Below are 21,751 nucleotides of genomic sequence, written 5' to 3'. Positions count from 1 at the left end.
TTACAAAAAAAAAAAATTCAAATTTGAATTATTGTTGAATTATCTCCAGTTTCATGAGATTATTTTCAAGATGGCGATGCGATTCAGTTGCTTCTCGCTGACTCATTAAATTAATTTGTTTATTTAAAAATAAAATCATTTGATCAATTTATATGATTTTTGGGATATGATATTTTCATTCTGTCACGAACATGTACATTATACAAACTTTTCTTTATTTTCCTTTTTTAATATTGGGTGGAATCCTGGAGAGGAACCAATTATTTGTGCAATTCCTATCAAGATAGACATCATATTGGGGTTTCTTTAAAAGTCTTAATTTAGTCGGATTCTGACGTTTCTGAATTTTTGAGATGAGGATTGGTTATTCGTATTATTTGGATTCATCGGACTACTGTTCTCATCTTGAGTGTCATTTTCACGTTTCGGTCAATATAACCTCCGACCTTCTTCAGGTGTGTCTTGTCGAACTTGGAAATGTTTCTGTCGAACTCAGGAATTTGGATGGAATTTTGAGCGAAACCCTTTATTTACTTCATGCGGGTAGTGTGGTCTTGTTTCATCAGCCATGACTGGATAGAGGTCCTAAGTAATTTGCAATTGTATTTTTTATTGTAAAAAGTGATATTCTGCTGAAGGTTGAAGATTCAATCCTCAGTGTCGACGACCAAAAAAAAAAAAATCATAAAAAATACAATTGCAAATTACTTAGGATCTCTATCCAGTCATCGCTGATGAAACAAGACCACACTACCCGCATGAAGTAAATAAAGGGTTTCGCTCAAAATTCCGTCCAAATTCCTGAGTTCGACAGAAACATTGGCTGACGAAACAAGAGTAGACCACCTCCGTGAAATAAATAAAGGGTTCTGCTCGAAATTCTGTCCGAATTCCCGAGTTTGACAGAAACATTCCAGAGTTTGACAAGATACATCTGAAGAAGGTTGGAGGTTACATCGATCAAAGCCTGAAAATCACACTCAAAAGGAGAACAGTAGTCCAATGAACCCAAATAATATGAATAGTTGGATTATGTCGTCACTGGATGCATGGTGATTCTGGAAAAAAAAAAAAAAAACAGAAAAGAAATTGAATTAACAAAAAATTATATGAATGAATTACTAGCAAACAAAACATATACACTCTCCAAAGGCAAAAAAAAAAAAAAAAAATGTAATCTATACACTAGCAAGGTGTACCCTGCATTGCCCGGGCCATATAAAAAAAGAAAAGAAAAGAAAGTTGAGTTTGACTACACTTGCTAAATAATTTTTGTTTTAATTTATTTAAAAATCCACTGAAGTCGGCCCACTGCTACAAATTCGGAATAGGGGCATATGAGTGAGAAAAAAAGTTTTAAGCGGTTACGATTAAAAAAAAAAAAAAATTTGTAATTTACATAAGCAATGTTCATGGCATTTAATAAACTGCCGATAAAAAAAATGCCAAGTAAATAATACAAAATACAAAACAAAAAATCTCAACCCTGTTTAGCTGCAAAAGCTTACCGAAATAAACATTTTCGAAAATGTTAATAAAAAACGACACGTCCGCCATAAGTTGGCCGCGAACTCTAATGCAAAAACTAATAGTTCTAACCCATTCGGCCACAGTGATGGTCATACCATGATGTTGCAAATTTATGTACTTATGTACTTAACCTATCCGAGATGGAAAGCGGTTCATGCAGCTGTTGATATCGTTTAGAAAGAGACAATTTTACATGACCCCATCCCCCATCAGATTCTGCGGTTGTTAAGGTAGAAAAAAAAAAAATGAATATTTTTGTTCGAAATTTCACGTATTACACGTCAGAGTTCCAGTCGTTTAAGGCAGCACTGGAATCATTGTTACTCATTTTAGATTCCAAAAGTTTTACAAACACAAATGATGATTGCTACTTCTTGACAGAAGTTTGCCATCTTTTCAATGAAGCGTTGTGTGCCTGTGTGCACGTAGGTGACTTTTTAAACTAGCTTTAGTCCTACATGAAAGTACACATACGTGACATAAAAACTTTCCTTCTAATAAGGATGATTGCATGATAATATTGTGAATCCTTGAATGACGTGTCAGGCCACTTTTAGATTTGCAGATTAGACTACAAATATGACAACTTAATATTGCCGGATATGTTGCAAAAGCCTCCTCATAAGACTGTCGTTCTTTTCTTTTATTGCGTGATTTCAGATAATGTACAAAACCAGCTTTTGACAAAAGGTATCTGCCACATACAGTGCAGTTCAGTTCCTGTTGCAATTTCTCTGATATTATATTTTCGTCCTGCTTTCTTTAAATAGGTTTTAAGACGGCAAGATCTACACGCTGCTCTTCAAAAAACTTACAACTTTCTCTGATGGTTTTTCTCCACAGTGATTGATCATTCGCTTGGGCTTCCCAGTTATGTATATCCCTCAAGTATCTTCAAGTTGTTTTTCAGAGAATCCTTAAACCTTTTTCTTGGTTTATGGTGTGGTCTTTTATCCTTATCTACCTCACTATAAAACAGTTGTTTAGGAAGTCTTTTGTCCTCCATCCTAACCAAGTGTCCAATTAAGCGCATCTGATTTTAAATGACTTTCATTTCTATACTAGTACTATTTGATAACAAACACAAATACATACATACATACACACTAACAGATGTTTGCCCTTTATAAAAGTGGCCTCGTCTGTGTGTATGTGTGTGTGTGGAACAATCTCTACCAAACTACTGTGTCAATTTTTGATCTATAGACTTGGAACTTTAATGGGTCAAAATCGAAGAACATTGGAACTTAGCAGGCGTAAGTCGACTAAACATAAAACCTTTATGCATGTACAAATATTCATTTGTAGGTTTAACAATGTTATTTCTTTCAGCTTTTATGTTTATAAATGTGGCTCAGATGATAACAAATAAGAGTGGATGGAGAGCTATATGCACCCCAAAATCATTTTTAGTCGCATGCAAGCGACTCTATAAGCCACTCTGTCGGTGGGTCCGTTGATCGGTCTGTCAGTAATATTTTTGTGGTTGGCCTTTTTGGTCAAGATCAAAGGTCTGTTGTTAATAGATGCTGTTCTTAGCTTTTTAAGCTTTTCTTGGCCTTTTGGCCAAGATGAAAGTATAGTATCTTTCCGGTAGATACTGCAAGCAAAGACCATATGTGGGGGGCAACCCCACATATAAGACCTTGGTCAATGTAGGGCCAACCCTTCATACCAATTGTCACTATCTAGCTCCCCTACTCCCCGGGGAGCTGGTCCCCATTTCCCCTTCACTCCTTACATTAAAAATCGGCCTTGTGTCTAATTTGCTCGGTGGGGGAGCAAATAAATACCCTTTTCTTGGCCTTTTGGCCAAGATGAAAGTGTAGAATCTGTTCCGGCAGATACTGCAAGCAAAGACCATATGTGGGGGAAACCCCACATATAAGACCTTGGCCCATATAGGGGCAACCCTTCATACCAATTGTCACTATCCAGCTCCTCTACTCCCAGGGGAGTTAGTCCCCATTTCCTCTTCACTCCTCACATTAAAAATCGGCCTGGTGCCTAATTTGCTTGGTGGGGGAGCAAATAAATACCCTTTTCTTGGCCTTTTGGCCAAGATCAAAGTGTAGTATCTGTTTTTACTACATGCTGTACTTATGTTTGTAACTTTGTGATATAAAGTGGGGGAATCACTTTTCTGTATTAATTTAATGTAAAATGATCACCCACTTTACAACCAGTCATTCTCCAGATCATTCAAGTTGTTTTTGAAGGATTCCAGTAGCAATACACATGAAAAAATTGAAATAGCTTGAAATATTTTAATATTGGTATGCATAGAAAGAGCTTGATGAGCTAAGAAAGAATCTTTTCAAATTTTTTAAATCTGATTAAAATTAAGGAAGTTATGGCTATTTTTGTGCCTCACACGTTTGGATATTTTTCCCTCTTTAAGACCATATGCGTTTCGGCACATTTTTTACACTACTTTTTCAGTAAAAATGTCATATCTTTGTTAAAACACAAGACTAAGAAATGAAATTTACCATATAAGTGTATTTTTGTACAAGGAATCAGAATATGCAACTGAAAATCTCCCAAAGTTTATGGTTTCCAAATAATCTGCAGTAAATGTGCATAAATATGCAGCAATTCCTTAAAAATGCCATGTATCCATAAACAGAAAAGAAGTTGGAGAACTCAAAGTTGAATTGTAATGTGCTTTATGTACAAAAAACTTAAATCTAAACATAAGACCATTTAAAAATGAATATATTGCAATATTTCTTTGGTATTATTGTAGATTAACACCTTCTGTTTAACCCCACTCAACTCCTTCTGACCACCCCTCCAAAATGTGATTCTACCTTTTTAGGAAATTATGTATAAAATGCCATGAAAAACTTTAATGAAAGATAAACAAATTATTTTAGAATTTAATGTAAAATAATTTCCTATTACAGGTCATTCTAGCATTTTAGGGCAGTTAACTGTTTTTTTTTTTCTATGGGAAAATATGCATGCTTTTTTTTTTTTTTTTTTTTTAAGATGATTATATGTAGTTTTAAGAAGATTTCTATGCAATGAGAATATGGGGAGGGTTGCCATTCGGACTTTGAATTAATTGTAGGGCTAAGGAAAATTGTGTGAACATACTGAAAACTTGACAGAGACAAAGCTAACAAAAACAATATTAGAGGGGGGAGCGGTTAGTTTCACAAAAATTTAATGTAAAATAATTCATCATTTCCTGGTCATTCTAGCATTTTAGGACAGTTAACCAATTTATTTTTATGTGTATTTTTCTTTAAGGAAGGATCTAGTTTTTGTTTGTTTGTTTTAGATGCTTGTATGTGGCTTACAGAGGTATTTTGTTGGGGGAGGGGCTTGCCACTCGAACTTAGTGTTATTGTTAGGGTTAAAGAGTGTTTTAGGAGGAGACTTGCCACACATAATTTGTATTAGAGGTGAAGTTAAGAGAGCTTTTTTTCAAAGAGAGCGTTCAAAAATTTGTTGATTTCTATTTTCGAGGTTGAAGGTGTTAATTCCATAGGCCGTTTATACTACGCTGGAGCAGGTTGTAAAAATATCTTTCGCTTAATAAGTAGAAAAAAAAAATAACGAAATAAAAAGCTTCCTAATTGTAGTTTGATGTGTTTTCTAACTGCTTTTAAAATTTCAAGAATATTGATATAGATTTTGAGGGTTTGTATTACTATACACATAGATTCGAAAAAGTTGTCAAAAAAACGAATATATAACAAATAAATGTTATCAAAAGCAAGTTACTTTTCTACCTAACTGGATAATTTTTTAGTGTTTTTATTTAATGTAACATGTTTATTCAGCTTGAAAACAGTGTTTACCGATGTTTTGGAAAATTTAAAATGGCGCCCGACTCTTGAAACGGTAAGTTTGTGGAAAAGAGTTAAAAATAAAAAAGTAGACAAAATACTGCTAGAAACTCGCTCAATATATGTTACCGTGACATAGGCTGACATATATTCGGTGAGTTTTTAACAGTATTTTGTATAGTTTTTTTTAATTTTTAACTCCTTTTCTCAAACTTACCGTGTCAAAGAGAGTCGGGCCGGGCGCCATTTTTAATTTTCCAATACATCGGTAAACACTGTATGTTTTTCGAGCTGAATAAACATGTTACATTGAATAAAAACACAAAAAATATATCCAGTTTGGTAGAAAAGTAACTTATCTTGCCTTTGATAACATTTATTTGTTATATATTTGTTTTTTGACAACTTTTTCGAATCTATGTATAAACGAGATTTTGATACTTATTTTGATTTTGAAAAAATAAAACATTTGTGGCTGTTCGCAGTAAAACATTGTTTTAATTTGTTGTTCAAAACTAATTTAAAGAATAAAAGTGCATGCAAGCTATATATCTACAAAAGTTTTTGTTTTTTTAACCATGTTTTTAAATTTGACGAGATTTGTGAGAAATTGCAACAGATTCATAATGCCGAATTGGTTAGGATTGTTGTTATTATACATTCTGAAAACCGAATATTCTAAACTAATGTTATTCTGATAACAAAATAGCTCTCATTAAACGTATAAGAACATATAAGAACATTTATATTCATATTTTCATGTTTTTCTTAATTCGTTCTTGAATAAAAATTAAAGAACGCGTGTTTGTTTACAACTGTGCTATCGCTGATTCTACAGGCTGGAGCTGCTGCTTAAACTTCATTTGACCAAATTCGAGAAATAGAAACAATTTTTTTTTCGGGTAGGTCCTTTTAAATTATCAATTACCGCGGTCCTACTCAACATAAAATAATACTTTTAATTGATAAAGATAGTAAAAAGATTGATTTACTTACTACTGGGTGTCCGAAGAATTTTTTTTTCAAAATGTTCAATACTCGTCATATTAAAGTCTTATTTTTAACACGACAAAAAAAGAAATGGTCAAAAATATTTCGGACACTTGACAGTATTAAGATTAACACCTCTTCTAATTGGTTCCCAAATTTCATGACGAAATTCTTCATACAATCACGGTACGGACCTTTAGAAAACAGGGGGGGTCATTACAAAACCTTACCGAAAACGCCATTTTATGACGTTCACATTTTTATCACTTTATTTGCTTAAAACTCTTAAAATATATAATGTACATTCATATTTATTAATTCATTTGAAAGTATATTCATTTCCGAACAAAACAGTAGTAATTTGAAGACTGGAAGTGCTTTGGTTTAAAAAATATGGCTATTTTAGTAGAACTACCTTGAAATCTGTGATTATCCAAAGCGTTTTTTCGTCCGTGTGTATTACTAGATTCCAGTTATTTTTTAAGCATTCGTCATTCTTAAGATCATTCAATTCATCCTTAAGTTCAATGAAGTCATTCTAAGTAAGTTATTTCAGCCCATTTTTTTGTCATTTTAGTTTATCTTTAAGAATTTCATGTCAATCCTACATTCACACATTCATTCATTACACGAGAGCATGTGACTAATGGCTATCGGTCTTGTTTTTTTTTTAACTTTTGAAATCATTATTATATATTAGGTACACTACAATAATCAATGGAATTCGCTTCATCAAAAATTTTTTTTATAGATTTATAAATGCAGATAAAGTGTGCTGTAAACATGCAATGCGCTGCCATGTTTTGCTGGTACATGTAAGTGGCAGACGTTGCAGTGGTATATGCTTGGTCAAAGAAAGACAGGAGTGCAGAAAACTGAAAATATTCCTGGCCAGAGTCAGACCGTACAAGAGATATTCTCTTTGTTTGAAAAAGTGCCTTATTTGATGGAAAAGTCACGCTGGGATCAGCTTTTATACAAAAATTAAATTTTCCTAGATGGACTCCAGTTAAAACCGCTATGAACAGAGACAGTACTAGACAGTCTTCAGTGGATGTTTGGAGCAGTCAAGTTCAAGGTAAACAAATAGTGACAATTAACAAAGGACCAGAGCCAGAACCAGTCAAGGTTGAAGAAATCCCAGGAAAATGGAAGGAGAGGCGGTCATAAGTAGCTCTTATCCTGAAGAGGAGGAGTGGGAGTTTGAAGTTTAAGTTTGTTTTGGTGAGAGCTACTGAACAGTATGGCCGCTACATTTCTCCAGGCAGGTTATGGTCTCTTGACCAAAGAATTCTTCTATAATGAGTCTTGTGTGTTTTAGTCAGGCAGTGATCTGATGCTGCAAGTCTGTAATTAAGTAGATGAGTACCTTTTGTAAACTCAAAAATAATAGACATCTGTTATTTATTTAAAAGTTTGTTTTGTAAGAGGAGGCTTCGTTGCAACACTGACTGGAGGGATCAATGAACGAATTTAGCCCAGAACAACACAATGATGATGGTGAGTGTACACACATGCATGTTCGCAGTTCATTTATTTTTGCTACAGTCTGGAGGGGTTCAACCATTCTTGCTTCTTCCCAAACAAAAATCAGATTTAGTTGTTAGAAGAATCAAAGTTCAAATGCGATTGGTATGAGATTATGTGGACCCCCAGAAATAACAGGAACCACACCATTTTAGAGTTCAACCTTTCCTCAACGTGGTAGAGTTATCTGGTCTGGTTTTGTGGCATATTAACCCTTTTCAGGTTATTTCATTTCTAATCCGGTCATTTTGGTAAAAATTTCTATGCTTCAAGCTCTTTATATCTGAAAATATTTATTCATGGTGTTTGGTTTGGTTGTTTTGTAGAAAAAAAATTGTTTTTGTTTTTGACTTTGCCAAAAATGATTGAGTTTTGTAAAAGGGAGGAAAAAAACAAAACAAAAAAAAATCAATGTTTGGTACATTTTTGTTCAGGAAGCCACTATCTTCAGACAACATGATTTATTAGCACCAGATGCTGTAACAGGTATTATCACTCCAGGCCAAAGTGGACCCGGGATCAATGGTAACTAAGAAACAACTCCGCATCCCCCACAGCCCCCAAATAGGGCTTTATCACTGGATGTCTTGAAGTCCAATGTAAACAAGTTCTTGATGAGCCGTTCCCCTTAAGTAATCCAATTTACCAAATTTACACTTCTAACGATTACTATGTTGTCCTTTTGACCACTGTATAATCTTTAACCCTTATTCTTGAGTGGCCTCTAGGCCTTGATAAGTGGTGATTCCTTTGTAAAAAAAAAAAAAAAAGGTCATAGTCCTAACCAGGATTTACTTTTGGAATCTCATTTGTATTTCAAATCCAAATAAACTTACTAAACTAATCTGTCCATTGTCTGAGACTGTTGACATAAATTCCTAACACAATTATATTTTAATAATTTTTTTACAAAAGGATTCATTTGATATTATCTTTTCGTCCGCAAAGCTTATTATTAATTTGACCGTCTCCCATCCAGATAGCGATAAAACATCATATATATAAAAAGTTAATTTTACCTCCGCTACGCGTTGGCTGCGTTTACAACTTTGTATGGATTATTCCACTGATCCAGATTCAGTTCCATTGGGTCAGCAAGATTCGCAGCATCACTAAATAAAAAGAACAAGATGAAAAGCGGTTAACATATAAAATGGGGGAAACAATCTTCTGTGATCGAGGAATCATAAATTTGAAACGGAATCATTTTTCGGTTCTTGTCCACAATTCCCCCATATCAAAAAAAAAAACAAAACAAACTTGTATGATGCACGGGTCCATGATAAAATAAAAACATTCCAAAAATCATGCAAATTGATCCAGTAGTTTTGTCTTTATAAAGAAAATCATTTTAAGCAATTCATGAGAATTCATAGACATTACAACAAAAAACTTGCAAGTTTTAATTATTGTTGAGTTATCTCTTGTCTTGAGATAATTTTTGAGATAGTGACAAGAGACAGCTTCTCTCTTACTCATAAAATTTAGTTTTCTTATTTAAAAATAAAACTATTTGACAAATTTGATCTTGAAGTAGTAGTTTCTTTTTTTAGATTCTTAGATAAACTGACTTCACGCTTTGTCTGGGGCGATTTCTAAAAAAAAAAAAAAAAATCTACAAATTTCCTACAAAAATTTCAATAAGTCGACAATAAAATACTTACTCAGATAAAAGGGATTTATCAGCTTTCCATCGTAATTTGTTTTTGGTTGGTAATGGTGGATGATAAAAATTACAGAAAGCTTTTTTCGTGCAGCTAATACCAAATCGACATGGCTGAAAAAAAAAAAACATAAATAAAATTAATAATCACTTAAACAATAAAAAAAAATGGTTCATGAATAACAATCTACAGTAACTACAGTGAATTTATTATTTATAATTATTATAATTTTTTATTATTTATAATTATTATAATTTTTTATAATTATTATTTTTATAATTATTATTTATAATTTTTATTACTTATAATTTTTATTACTATTATTTATAATTATTATTATAATTTTTATTATTATTATAATTTTTATTATTTATTACACTAAAAATAAGTGAATCAATGCTTGTTTATGAAAAGCTTTTTCCCGCTTTATACTTAAACTAACAGGGCTACCTGGCATTGTCTGGAGCAAAGTTACCCATTTCTATTCACTAACCTCTCGATCTATCTCTATATTTCTCTCACCCTCTTTCTCCTCTACCCAGCACGTTCCACTCTAGCTGGACATAGACATACACACACACACGTACACAAACGATTTGCCTTTGCATATTGAGTTCCTTGTATAATGAGAGGAAGCTTTCTTTCCAAATTAGAATATAAGACTGAAACATGTCTGATGAAACCTGGTGCAATAAAATATTTATATTTTAAGATGTAAATTGACATCCCTACGTATTGTATAGGGTGGAACGATAAAACTGTAGCCTTAGAAAAGACATGATTCCATTTCCGCTTGATGAAAACCAGTTTTCTTTTTTTTTGCAGATCATCTACTGGTTGGCCAGTTGTGTACAAATCCTAAGAGCGATGGGGATCTTCTATCACGTCTGAAAGTTGCACAATGTTCAATGAACGAGGTCGGAGATGCGCCGCTGTACAACTCATGCTCTCTACTGATCCAAGTTATGACGACAGGACCATTGCCAGCACCCTCAAAATGCAAATCTGGACGGTTCAACACTTGAGGGTACAGTTCAACGCATAGGACGACCCATGGTTATAGTGTTTGGTGTGGTTTCAAGTGAGGACCACATCATGCTGCCTCACATCTTTGAAGTCGGTTTGAAAGTCAACACCAAAATGTACATGGATGTGCTGAAGAGTGTGGTGATCTCCTGGTGCAATCAGGTGGCCGCTGGCAGGCCCTGGGTGTGGGTGACAGCAGGACTTGGCGCCACCCCACAAGTCCAAAGAGAGGTTAGGGTTGGCTTCAGAGTGCCACGACTTTGTACACTTCTCTCACTGGCCGCACCACTTCTCTCAACCTGAACCTGCTGGACTACTTTGTTTGGTCATACGTTGAGAACATCACCAACATGACCTCCCACAACACCAGAGCCAGTCTGATCGTCGCCATCCGCCGAGTACCTGCCGGTGCTCGTGGAAAAGGCATGCTCCCAGTTCCAGACCCATACTGAGGCTGAAAGTGACTACATTGAATAAATGTCAGCTCTAGTACATGATCAAATTACCTGAATTAGTTTTTTTTCAATAAAAGTTTTAAAATAAAGCTGTAGTGATGCTTTCTCTAAGGCGATAATTTTACCCGCACGAACAATGTTTTAGAAATAAGTGTGTGACATAATAAGTGATGAAGTTACTTACCTTTGGATGATTAAATGGACAGCTCATATTTTTACAGGTAGGAAAGAATTTACATGGTGGACGAAGACGGAGAGAAGGGGCTGCTGTTGGTATTACAGGAACTGGAAGAAAGATGTGTAGAGAAGTTAAAATTGCAGAATAAAATGGCAAGAAACTGCTGAAAAAATTCAAAGAAATAAATTTTAACACTTAATATTGAATGTCATCTTGACGCACAGGAACAATTTTTTTTGCTTTTGCCAAAATGTGATGTCATATCATCAAAGCGGAGTTAATTTTAAATAAATAAATATTCATTAATGTGGTTGAATAATCAGCTGTTAACTATTCTGCACTTTCCCAAATAGATTCAGTACTTTTAACTAACAACTTCCAGCAGAAATAACCTTCTTAATGACATGCAATATGGTTTCCGTTCTGCTAGATCTACAGCAGATGTGCTAACGGTTATATCTCATAGGATTAGTGAATCTCTTGACAAAGGCTTCCTTTCTAGGGCAATTGCTCTTGACATATCAAAGGCCTTCAATAAGGTATGGCATAAGGGTCTACTTCACAAGATTTCCAGCTACGGTATAACTGGAAATGTTTTCGCAATCATTAAATCATTTCTCTCTCATAGGCTCATAAGAGTAGTGGTTGATGGGCAGAAATCAGAGGCCCTCAGTATTAATGCTGGCATCCTTCAGGGGTCCATCCTGGGCCTAACTCTTCCTGATCTAAATCAATGATCTCCCTAAACACATGACACGACCATCTATGGCAACACATCAAAGGCCGTAAATGACAAAGTTCTCTCTGATTCTCTCTCCTCTGATCTTGAGCGCGTGGTACAGTGGGGGAAGACGTGGCTGGTTACTTTTAATGCATCTAAAACCAAGCTCCTATCTTTACATCATCAACACTCTGATCCCCATCTGGCATCAATTGAAATGAATGGCTCTTGTCTAGGGGAAGCCCCATGTTTTGATAAGCTTCTAGGCCTGACCTTTACTCCTGACCTGAAATGGAAAACATACATCAAGTCTGTTGCCAAGGTTGCTGGAAAAATGGTAGGATCCTTCTACCGCTTCAGAAGATATCTCACTGCTGATGCAATTCTCTATCTATATAAAAGCCAAGTACGTCCAAGGATGAAGTACTGCTGCCACATCTGGGCAGGAGCTGCCAAAAACAGCCTATCATGCCTTGACAGAGTACAAAATAGGCTTCATGGTTTAGTGGGGGATGCCCTTTTCTCTTCCCTGCAATCTCTTTCCCACAGGAGAGACGTTGCGAACCTGTCTTTGTTTTATCGTTACTTCTATGGCAAGTGCTTGTCTGAGCTCCAATCCCTGGTCCTCCCTCGCCAATCTTTCACGAAAAACACCCGTCTAGCTGAAATCACTGCCAAAAATTTTCCCCACTCTTTATCTGTGCCAAAACCAAAACGTAGATTCCATGAGCAAAGCTTCTTTCTTAGAAGTGCATACCTGTGGAACTCTGTTCCGTTTGCCTGTTTCCCACCTGACTACAACCTGGATGTCTTCAAGTCCAACATAAACAAATTCCTAATGAACCGCCCCATTAAGTAAGACACTTTATCAAATCTCAACACTAACGTACTGTACACGCAATAACCTTTATCGCCGAATGGCTTCCGGGCCTTGATAAATGGTGACCACCTTGTAAAAAAAAAAAAAAACGAACAAAACATTAGATTTGACAAACTCCTGTCAAAGCTTGCCACTATAAATCGGGAACACAGCTCATATCTCCAAATCAAACAAACCGTTGTCAAAGTTCACTGCTCCAAATCAGCTCAGTCTATGAAAAACAGGCTTTTTATTCAAACCAGCAGCATCTCATTTGCATATGAGGCAACAATAAATCTCATTACTTTACTGCATAATTAGAAGCAGAAGCCAATTTTTTCTTCTTTCTTTTTGTCTGCCACTGGACACTACACGTTGCACAAAATCAAGTTTTTAAGGCATTTAATCACAATTTTTTTTTTTTTTTTTTTTTACAAGGTCATCAGCACTTATCAAGGCCTGAAGGTCACTAAAGGATAATTGTTAATGAATTTAAGGTGGTAGTTTAGTAATCTTTAATGGTGGAGACATTATTTAAGTGCAAGCCGGACATTGTTACTAAATATATGTAACAAAGAATAATGTAAAATAATGTATGAATTTAATTTTAGTCACTTCTTGGTTCTTACCCAGAATTACCCCTGTATCAAAAAAACAAAAATTAAATAATCTGTATGATGGAACAAAAATCTTATATTCCAAAATCACCTAAATTGATCAAGTAATTTTATTTTTAAAAAAGAAAATTCTATGATAACTTACTCCAGTAACTCGTGTCACTATCTGAAAGAAACAAGGGCAGATGCTCCACAATAATTCAAACTAGCATGAACAGTCTTGTAATGCCTATGATTTCTCATTCATTGCTTAGAATCATTTAAAAATTATTTTCTTTATAATAATAAAACTACTTTATCAATTTACCTAATTTTTGGAATATGATACTTTCGTACTGTCACTGGTACATCATAAAGATTTTTTCCTGTGTATAATATTATATATAGCATATAATGTTAGTAGCTTAAACATTTATTTAGGCACGTTTTTGAGTACTCAACTTTCGTATCTCTAGGTTTGAAATAACTTTGTCTTATCTTAATTTGATAATATTCTTATAATAGCTTTTTGATAATTAAAAACAATTTTTCTTAATATAGAGTGTTTTTTTTTAGAGGTGGCAAACTTTAAATTGACAACTAGGGCTATGACAAGAGAATATTCTTTTCGTTGTTTTGACTCTTGAGTATATGTATGTGACACAGTTAATCAATGGAGAACCACATCACTCTATATAAAAACATAAGATATGAACTGATATATACTTGAGTGTCAAAATAATAGGTACTTGAACAGTTTAGTCAAGACATTAAAAAATGAAAATATCAAAAAAAGGTTATATTTTACATATCTGTTTTGGACTGAAGTTCTTCGAAAAAAAATTTCATTTGATTTGATTGAGTAGTTTTTTTTTTTTTTACAGTGGAAAAACACGTTCTTATGAGAGCACGTTGAAGTCAGCCATTATGAAATTTGCTGAACATGCCACGGGGAGATAACTCAATGTAAAGCGCCGAGACTCCCTCCCCATCTTTATAACTAGCTTTTCTCCCTAAAAATCGAACCTTTTGCTCGGTATCATAACAAATTGCTTTTTCGCTGTAAAACAAAAAAAAAAAAAACTACTTGATGAAATTAAGTGAAATTTTTTTCCGGAGAACTTCGTTCCATAACAGATACATGCAATATAACCTTTTTTCGATATTTTTTAATGTCTTAAACTGTACAAGTACTAAATAATAAAAAGAATATTCTCTTGTCATAGTCCTATTGACAACTACTCTCTTTTAATTGCAGATTTGGCAACTATTGGTTATTTTGAGTTTAGCTTAGTTTGGCAATTCATCATGAAGAGACCAACACCCGAGCAGCGTTTGGAAATTGCAAATAAGATCCATTTACTGAGAGTAACATTCGATTAATGAATAATTTCACAAAATGAACCTGTAAAATAGTCATGTTGTCTGCATGATTTAACTCCATTAGATTATTTTCTTTGAGGATATGTGAAATCTCATGTCTACACTGATAAACCAAAAACACTAGACCACTTGATAGATAACATTCGACGTGTTATTGCTGAAATACAGCCTAATTTAATGCATAGAGTTTGTGAAAATTGGTTCTCATGATTACGGCATATATGCATGAGTTGTGGGGCAATATGCCTGAAATTCTATTTAAATTATAAACGCCCAAAAGTAATCTAAGAAAAAAAAAACAACAAAAAAAAAACAAGAAAAAGAAACACTATGCATTTAATTAAATATTATATTGCATTGTTTGTGATGTTAAATATATTTTTCATGGTTCTGTATTACAAATTCAAAATTGTCAAATGATTACAAAGAAATCTGTGCTTTCTAAAGGAACCAAGGTCTATATGAAATGCATGCAAGCCGTTTTTTTTTTCTTTTTTCTCAAGTATTTTCTTTGTTGCGCATGTTTAATACTGGTTGTTTGTGCGTGAAACAATCGCCAAGTTATATTGAATTGCTTTGGATTTTGGCAAAAGAAAAAAAAAATAAAGATAAGACTTGGTCATTGGAATTTAACATAATATTGTTTATTTTATGTATTATTGAAATCACTCCATACAAAGCATAAAGCCACTTGATGTAAGGAGCTTAATAAAAATACATCACCATCAAAAACTAGCCAACAGTAAGCGTTGGATACATTTTGACCTGGAAAACAGCAATAATTCTTGCTTTGTCAGAAACATCACTCATGAAATGTGAAAACTAACAAATACAATAAGTGATTTTGTCTTTACCTTAAAGTCACCTAAATTCTAACAAATTGTGACATCAAATTCTAACAAATTGTGACATCAAATTCTAACAAATTGTGACATCAAATTCTAACAAATTGTGACATCAAATTCTAACAAATTGTGACATCAAATTCTAACAAATTGTGTCATCAAATTCTAACAAATTGTGACATCAAATTCTAACAAATTGTGACATCAAATTCTAACAAATTGTGACATCAAATTCTAACAAATTGTGTCATCAAATTTGGAGAAATTGTGTTACCAAAAATCACTAAATTTTAATTTATATCTTATTTTTAATCATTTTTTGTTACAAATAGTTCTTTACAACATTTTAACCTAAAATTTCTGATTCATATAAATTTTACAACTTTTTCTGTGAACCTGGCAGAGATGTAGAAAAACAATTGATAGTCTATTTGCATGTGAAACAGTTTGCCCTTCAACTTAATGAATCCATTTTAAGAGATAATGAGGCCATTTTATTAGCATATGTTAGATTTAACAGGAAATGCTTTTTGCTAGAAATTTTGTGACAGACACAAAAGGTGAAACGAGTTTTGCTGAAGTTGTTACTTATTTCCCGGAAATCAACATTTCTCCACTCAAAAATATAATCGCTTGTGCTGCTGATGGTGCATCTTCGATGGCAGGCAGATACAAAGGTTTTATTGCACATTTAAAAAAAGCTGTCCCGCAAGTATTTTGTATTCACTGCGTGATACACCGTCAACACTTAATTGCAAATAAAATGAGTGCACGTCTGCATGATGCCCTTACTGTCGTAATACAAGTAGTTAACCATATTAAAATCAAATTCTCTCAGAGACCGCCTTTTTCATGAATTACGTAAGCAAAATGGAGAAGAGTTTGAGCGGCTTGTATTACATGCAGAGGTGAGATGGCTATCTTCAGCGTTTCATTGCATCTGGGATTCTATTGTTTGCTTTCTTGCTAACACACAACTTGGAGAACAGCTGCTTGCAAATAAATGTGATGTGTTTTTCTTATCAGATATATTTTAAAAACTGAATTCACTAACAGCTCCAAGGAAAAGATTCTGATCTGATCTCTAGTAAAAGTGCTATTGCTGCTTTTCTGAGGAAACTACAATTGAATATGAATAATATCAGGCGTCGTGCATTTGAACAGTTTCCTTGTTTGGCCTCTGTTAGCAGCATATAATGCAAGATGAAGACCTTGCATTATATGCTGAATATATGGAAAATATGCATGCAGATATGCAAACTCGGTTTAGTGACCTACGCATGATGGTTACACCGACTTAGGTTTCAATTTCTTTCAAAGTTAATGTTTCTGACATAGACATATCTTTGCAAGAGCCTCTCTTTAAATTACAAAATGATGAAATTATGCGTGCAAAATTCAAAGATGGAAAGTACAATGTGTGGAAGACAAATGATGTTGCTACAAAAGTACCCTTTGTTCTGGGATGAAGCACAGCTCTAGATTATTGCTTTTCTAACGTCTTGTTGAATCGGGATTTAGTCGTGTTTCTCAACTGTTATCAAAAGCTTGTAATAGACTTGAGATTTTGAAAAGAGGGGACTTTTTACTATCATTAACATCGATGGAACCAGATATAAAGAAACTTGCCGAGCAACATCAACCACAGGGATCTCACTGAATAAAAATGCCTATCTCTTTTTTTTAAAAATTACACATTCCACTTTAATTGTTTATCAAAAATTTTAACCAGTGTACATAAATACTGCAGTGAATTCAATTGCCTGAAGAGCTCTGACCTCCATCGGCTTGACCATGGAAGAAACATTGTAATATTGTAATACAAGATATTGGTAAAGAATTATTATCACTCTAATTTAGATTATCATTATTATCATAATTATTATAGTTGTTGTAGAATACTTTATTTACATTAAATTAGTTTTCATTTAAAAATAAAGCTTAATTATATAATATTTCATTGATTATTAAAACCTTAAAATTTATATTAGTGAAAAATAGAAGATTGTCTTATGACCAATAGTTATGAAGTGGTCCACCAAGATAAAAAGGGAAAAGGGGTTCATGAGTAAAAAAAAGGTTGAGAACCACTGATCTAGACAAAGCGAATTTGGTGGGTGTAAACGGCTCACTATAAACTTGATAAAGTAGAAAAATAAAATAATTTTTAAATAATTATGGGAATTCATCGGCATTGAGTTATCTCCCTTTGGTCTTTTTTTTTTTTTTTTAAATTAAAAAAAAAAGATTTCCAAAATGGCACACTCTTATGTCATTGATAAAGTTTGATTCTTTTTATCTATACTATTAATAAAATTCTAACTGTTCATTTATTTATGTGTGTGTGTGTGTGCCTATATACCAATAAAACTTTTGAATGGATGCACCGAATTGAAAAATTCTTTTTTCCCTAAAAGGTAGGAGTCCCTAGATTGTCCTTATCTATATATGGTTCATAACGAACAACGCCGAGTCACACAAAAAAGCCCAAAATAGGGGTCTTTTGGCCATTTCATTTCTGTCAAAAAAGTTATGTGTCCATGGTCAACGGAATTTAGCACTGTCTGGATACAATCGCGGTAACATCTTTCGGTATACGGACAGAACTTGAGGCGCAATAGATAACGCGTCTGACTACGGATCAGAAGATTCCAGGTTCGAATCCTGGCAAGTTCATAATTTTAAGCATCATTTTATCCAACGTTTATTCATTATCCTTAGTTATTTTTGTTTTTTTCAGTGATTTTGTTTTGGGCTAGTGGAAATTTCCCATACTCCGAGTTCACAAGGTAAGCGTTGATGGTAGGACGATGTTGAGTGTACTTGATTTTGTGTTCAACTCGCCATTTTGTGCCGCTGTGGCGCAGCCGCTAGTTAAAAAATAAAACTACTCAATCAATATGCATATTTTTGGAATGTGATATTTTTTTTTAAGAATTATGTATATAAATAAATTTATTTAATTCAAAATTATATCAGCAAAAAAAAAAAAAAAAAAAAGCATTGTTTTTAGCCTTCCAAACGTACACATTTATATATGTAATTCTTAATTTTAAAATATATGCAACGCTTTAAACGCAGGAAATATTACCTTTATGACATTTTTTTTTGTTTCATCATGGGTTCATGCATCATACAGATTTTTTTCTTTATTTTTGTTTCTTTATAATAAGGGAAAAATTCTGGACAAGAACCAGGAGGAATAATAAAGGAAGCGAAACGATGCTAAAAACTTTACTTACCAACTGGTGGTGGTGGGGGAGGAATTGATGGTGGCATTGGTAGAACTAATGGAGGTAATGGCAATGTTGGACGTGGAAGAGTGTGGCTAAATGCACAGTCGAACCGGTTGCAGTTTGTATCAAATTTGCATTTTGGATGTAAGTATGCACATTTGTCACCAAATTTGCAGTTTGGAAATTTACTGGAACAAAAAAAAAAAAAAAATCATGTTATCAAAATAAATATATATATTTTGTTTTTCCTTATGGATTCCCATTGGATCTTCAACCCTTTATGCATTTTTCCTGTTCTGGAATGTACCGTTTTTCCCATTGGATTTTTATCATATTTTTTTTTCTCCCGTTTGTTGCTTTCCCAATCTCTTTGAATCACTATAAACTGTCTAAAAACTGTTAAATTAGTTTTTTTTTAAAAATGAAAATATGATAAATTTCATATTGTTTGTTTCATGTGATGCATTAACCTGCAAAAAGTTTTGTATATTTTGCAAATTTCTTCCTTTGATGAACAGAATTGCTTTCTTCGAAACTCCATGAATAAGATTTTTCTTAGTTTTATTTGTACTCCTTGTCGAATAATTAAAATTTTGTACACCTTCCTTACAGGTTTATAAAGGTTTTTGAAAATTTGAATAAATTTTCAAAGTTAACATTTTTATTCTATATATAGAATATATATATATATATATATATATATATATATATATATATATATAACAATAACAGATAATTGACTTTGCTTGGGATTGAGTGAAAATCAATGAATATTCTACATTTCCAATGCTTTTATTGTCATTGAAATTGATTAAATCAACCATTTTTCAATCAAATCGATTGATTGCCTACTCTAGTTAGGAACACCCCCCAGTGCACTAAGAGGAAGCTTCACATGCCTCTTTGCAGTGACTTAGTTCATAATACATTGTAGTCTACATTGAACAGTAGGGAACCTACTTTTGATTTTATAAAAAATTTTTTTTATATATAATGGCTTGAATTAAAGTTTAAAATGCAAAAGTTAAGTATCATGGTTCAATTGTGCTCCAAACAAAAATATTCATTTAAAAACAAAGATGCTTGTGTATTATGATTGTATATCTAAAAAAAAAAAAAAAATGCATTTAAATAGAAACACTATTACATACTCAGATATGTTGAAATTAGTAAAAATTCTAAAAATGATCAAAGAAAAAAATAATTACAAGAAAAAAAAAGATTTATCGAATAATACATTTTGAGCGGTTTAGTTTATTCTGTACTAGCAGGGGTACCCGACATTGCTTGGGTGTTTGTAGGTGTAAAAGAAAATAAAATGAAGCCAAAGGCAGAAAAGAAAGTGAAAGAAAACGTGACATTTTACGGCTACGCCAGGGAGACATAGGAAGTGAAAAGCTTTGAAATTTAGCGATGTCAATCAAAAAAGTTGATTTGCAGAAATGAACGTTGGCTGGAGGGCAGTTCAGCTTTCTGCCATTTCATTTCCCCACGATGTTGGAGAAAACCAGCTCATAAAAGGGAGTATCCAAATGAATAGCAATTGTCTGATATGAGGGGTTTACCCCAGATTGATCAAAGCTGATGCTTTTTGGATGTATTGGCATGAAAGGCTGAGAAGCTGCCTTCACTTTCGATTTAGTTTTGCTTTTATACGAAAAACACGCGAGAGAAAGAAATAGCACGAATTTTATAAAAAAGTCAATCAAAATAAGATATTTGTTTATGTTACATTTACATTTCTGCATATCAGTACAGCCAGGGAAGCAGGCAGCAAGAAGGGAATTCCAAAGTCTAGCTGTTTGAGAGAAGAAACTATTAGAATAGAAAGCTTTCTGGAATTTAGGGACAACAACATTGAAGGGGGTGAGATCTTATTGCTAAGCAGGTTTGTCGGGGATATGTATGTCGAGAGGATACAAGTTCATCAGAACACATTCCATTAAAATATTTGTAAAACAGGCACAGTGATGCAACATTGGAGCTGGAGCTTCGTTGATGTGGGACCGATTAGATTGACAACTCTTTTTTGGATCCTATCTAAGGGGGAGAGAATAGTGGTAGATGCACCAGCCCAGATGTGGCAACAATACTCCATGCATGGTATGCGAATTTAGATATTAAAAAAAAGTACTTGTACAGTTTAATCAAGACATTAAAAAATGAAAATATCGAAAAAAGGTTATATTGTACGTATCTGTTTTGAACTGAAGATCCCCCCCCCCCCCCCCAAAAAAAAAAAATTCACTTAATTTGATAGAGTAGCTTTTTTTTTTACAGCGGAAAAATATGTTTTTATGACAGCACGTCTTGGATTTTTAAAAAATTTTTGTTTGAATTTTAGAAACGCCACGGGAGATAACTCCTGTTAAAGCGCCGGCACTCCCTCCCCATCTTTAATACTAGCTTTTCTTCTTAAAAATCAAACCTTTTGCTCGGTATCATAAATTGTTTTTTCGCTGTAAAACAAAAACTATTTGATGAAATTAAATGAAATTTTTTTTCGGAGAACTTCATTCCATGACGGATACGTACAATTTAAACTTTTTTTTTTCGATATTTTTATTTTTTAATGTTTTGATTAAACTGTACAAGTACAAAAAAAAAAAAATAAATACACATTGGTCTTTATTATAGATTGGATGGATTCTAACATGACTACTTCATAGCTTTTGGGCTGATTCAAATGAAAGAAAAGGAAAAAAGTTCTTGTCCAGAATTCTCCTTATATTAATAAACAAAAATAAAGAATCTGTATGATGTATCTATGTGTGCTGAATTGAAAATATCATATTCTAAAAATCATATAAATTGATCACGTAGTTTTATTTTTAAATAAGAAAATCAAATTTTTATGAGAAATGAATACTTGCTTGCCATTTTGAAAAAAAAAAAAATCCCAACAAAAACAAATAAAATAACTCATACTTAGTAAATTTAT

General features: G+C 33.3%; 1 protein-coding gene, 1 non-coding gene and 1 pseudogene across 2 annotated transcripts in view; 2 read left to right on the top strand and 1 right to left on the bottom strand.

Annotated features, from left to right (window-relative positions):
- Positions 1–208: 208 nt before the first annotated feature.
- The window catches only part of LOC145255766 (zinc finger CCCH domain-containing protein 14-like), an 89,463-nt gene continuing 67,920 nt past the window's right edge, over positions 209–21,751 (bottom strand). The window contains exons 13-17 of the mRNA XM_080114428.1: positions 18,817–18,998; positions 11,177–11,277; positions 9,512–9,624; positions 8,867–8,959; positions 209–1,058 (exon numbers count right to left, since the gene is read on the bottom strand). Coding sequence (XP_079970554.1) covers positions 8,872–8,959; positions 9,512–9,624; positions 11,177–11,277; positions 18,817–18,998 — 484 coding nt within the window. The 3' untranslated portion in view covers positions 209–1,058; positions 8,867–8,871. The remainder of the gene's footprint in view (positions 1,059–8,866; positions 8,960–9,511; positions 9,625–11,176; positions 11,278–18,816; positions 18,999–21,751) is intronic.
- Positions 3,568–3,706, top strand: LOC145255940 (U2 spliceosomal RNA; annotated as a pseudogene).
- Positions 18,178–18,250, top strand: Trnar-acg (transfer RNA arginine (anticodon ACG)). The gene has a single exon. It is a non-coding gene; the product is annotated as a tRNA-Arg (tRNA).

This window comes from Euprymna scolopes, chromosome 31, assembly GCF_053919585.1.
Source record: "Euprymna scolopes isolate OS-2025 chromosome 31, ASM5391958v1, whole genome shotgun sequence".
Classification (NCBI taxonomy): Eukaryota; Metazoa; Mollusca; class Cephalopoda; order Sepiida; family Sepiolidae; genus Euprymna; species Euprymna scolopes.
This window is presented reverse-complemented; position numbering and strand designations above follow the sequence as displayed.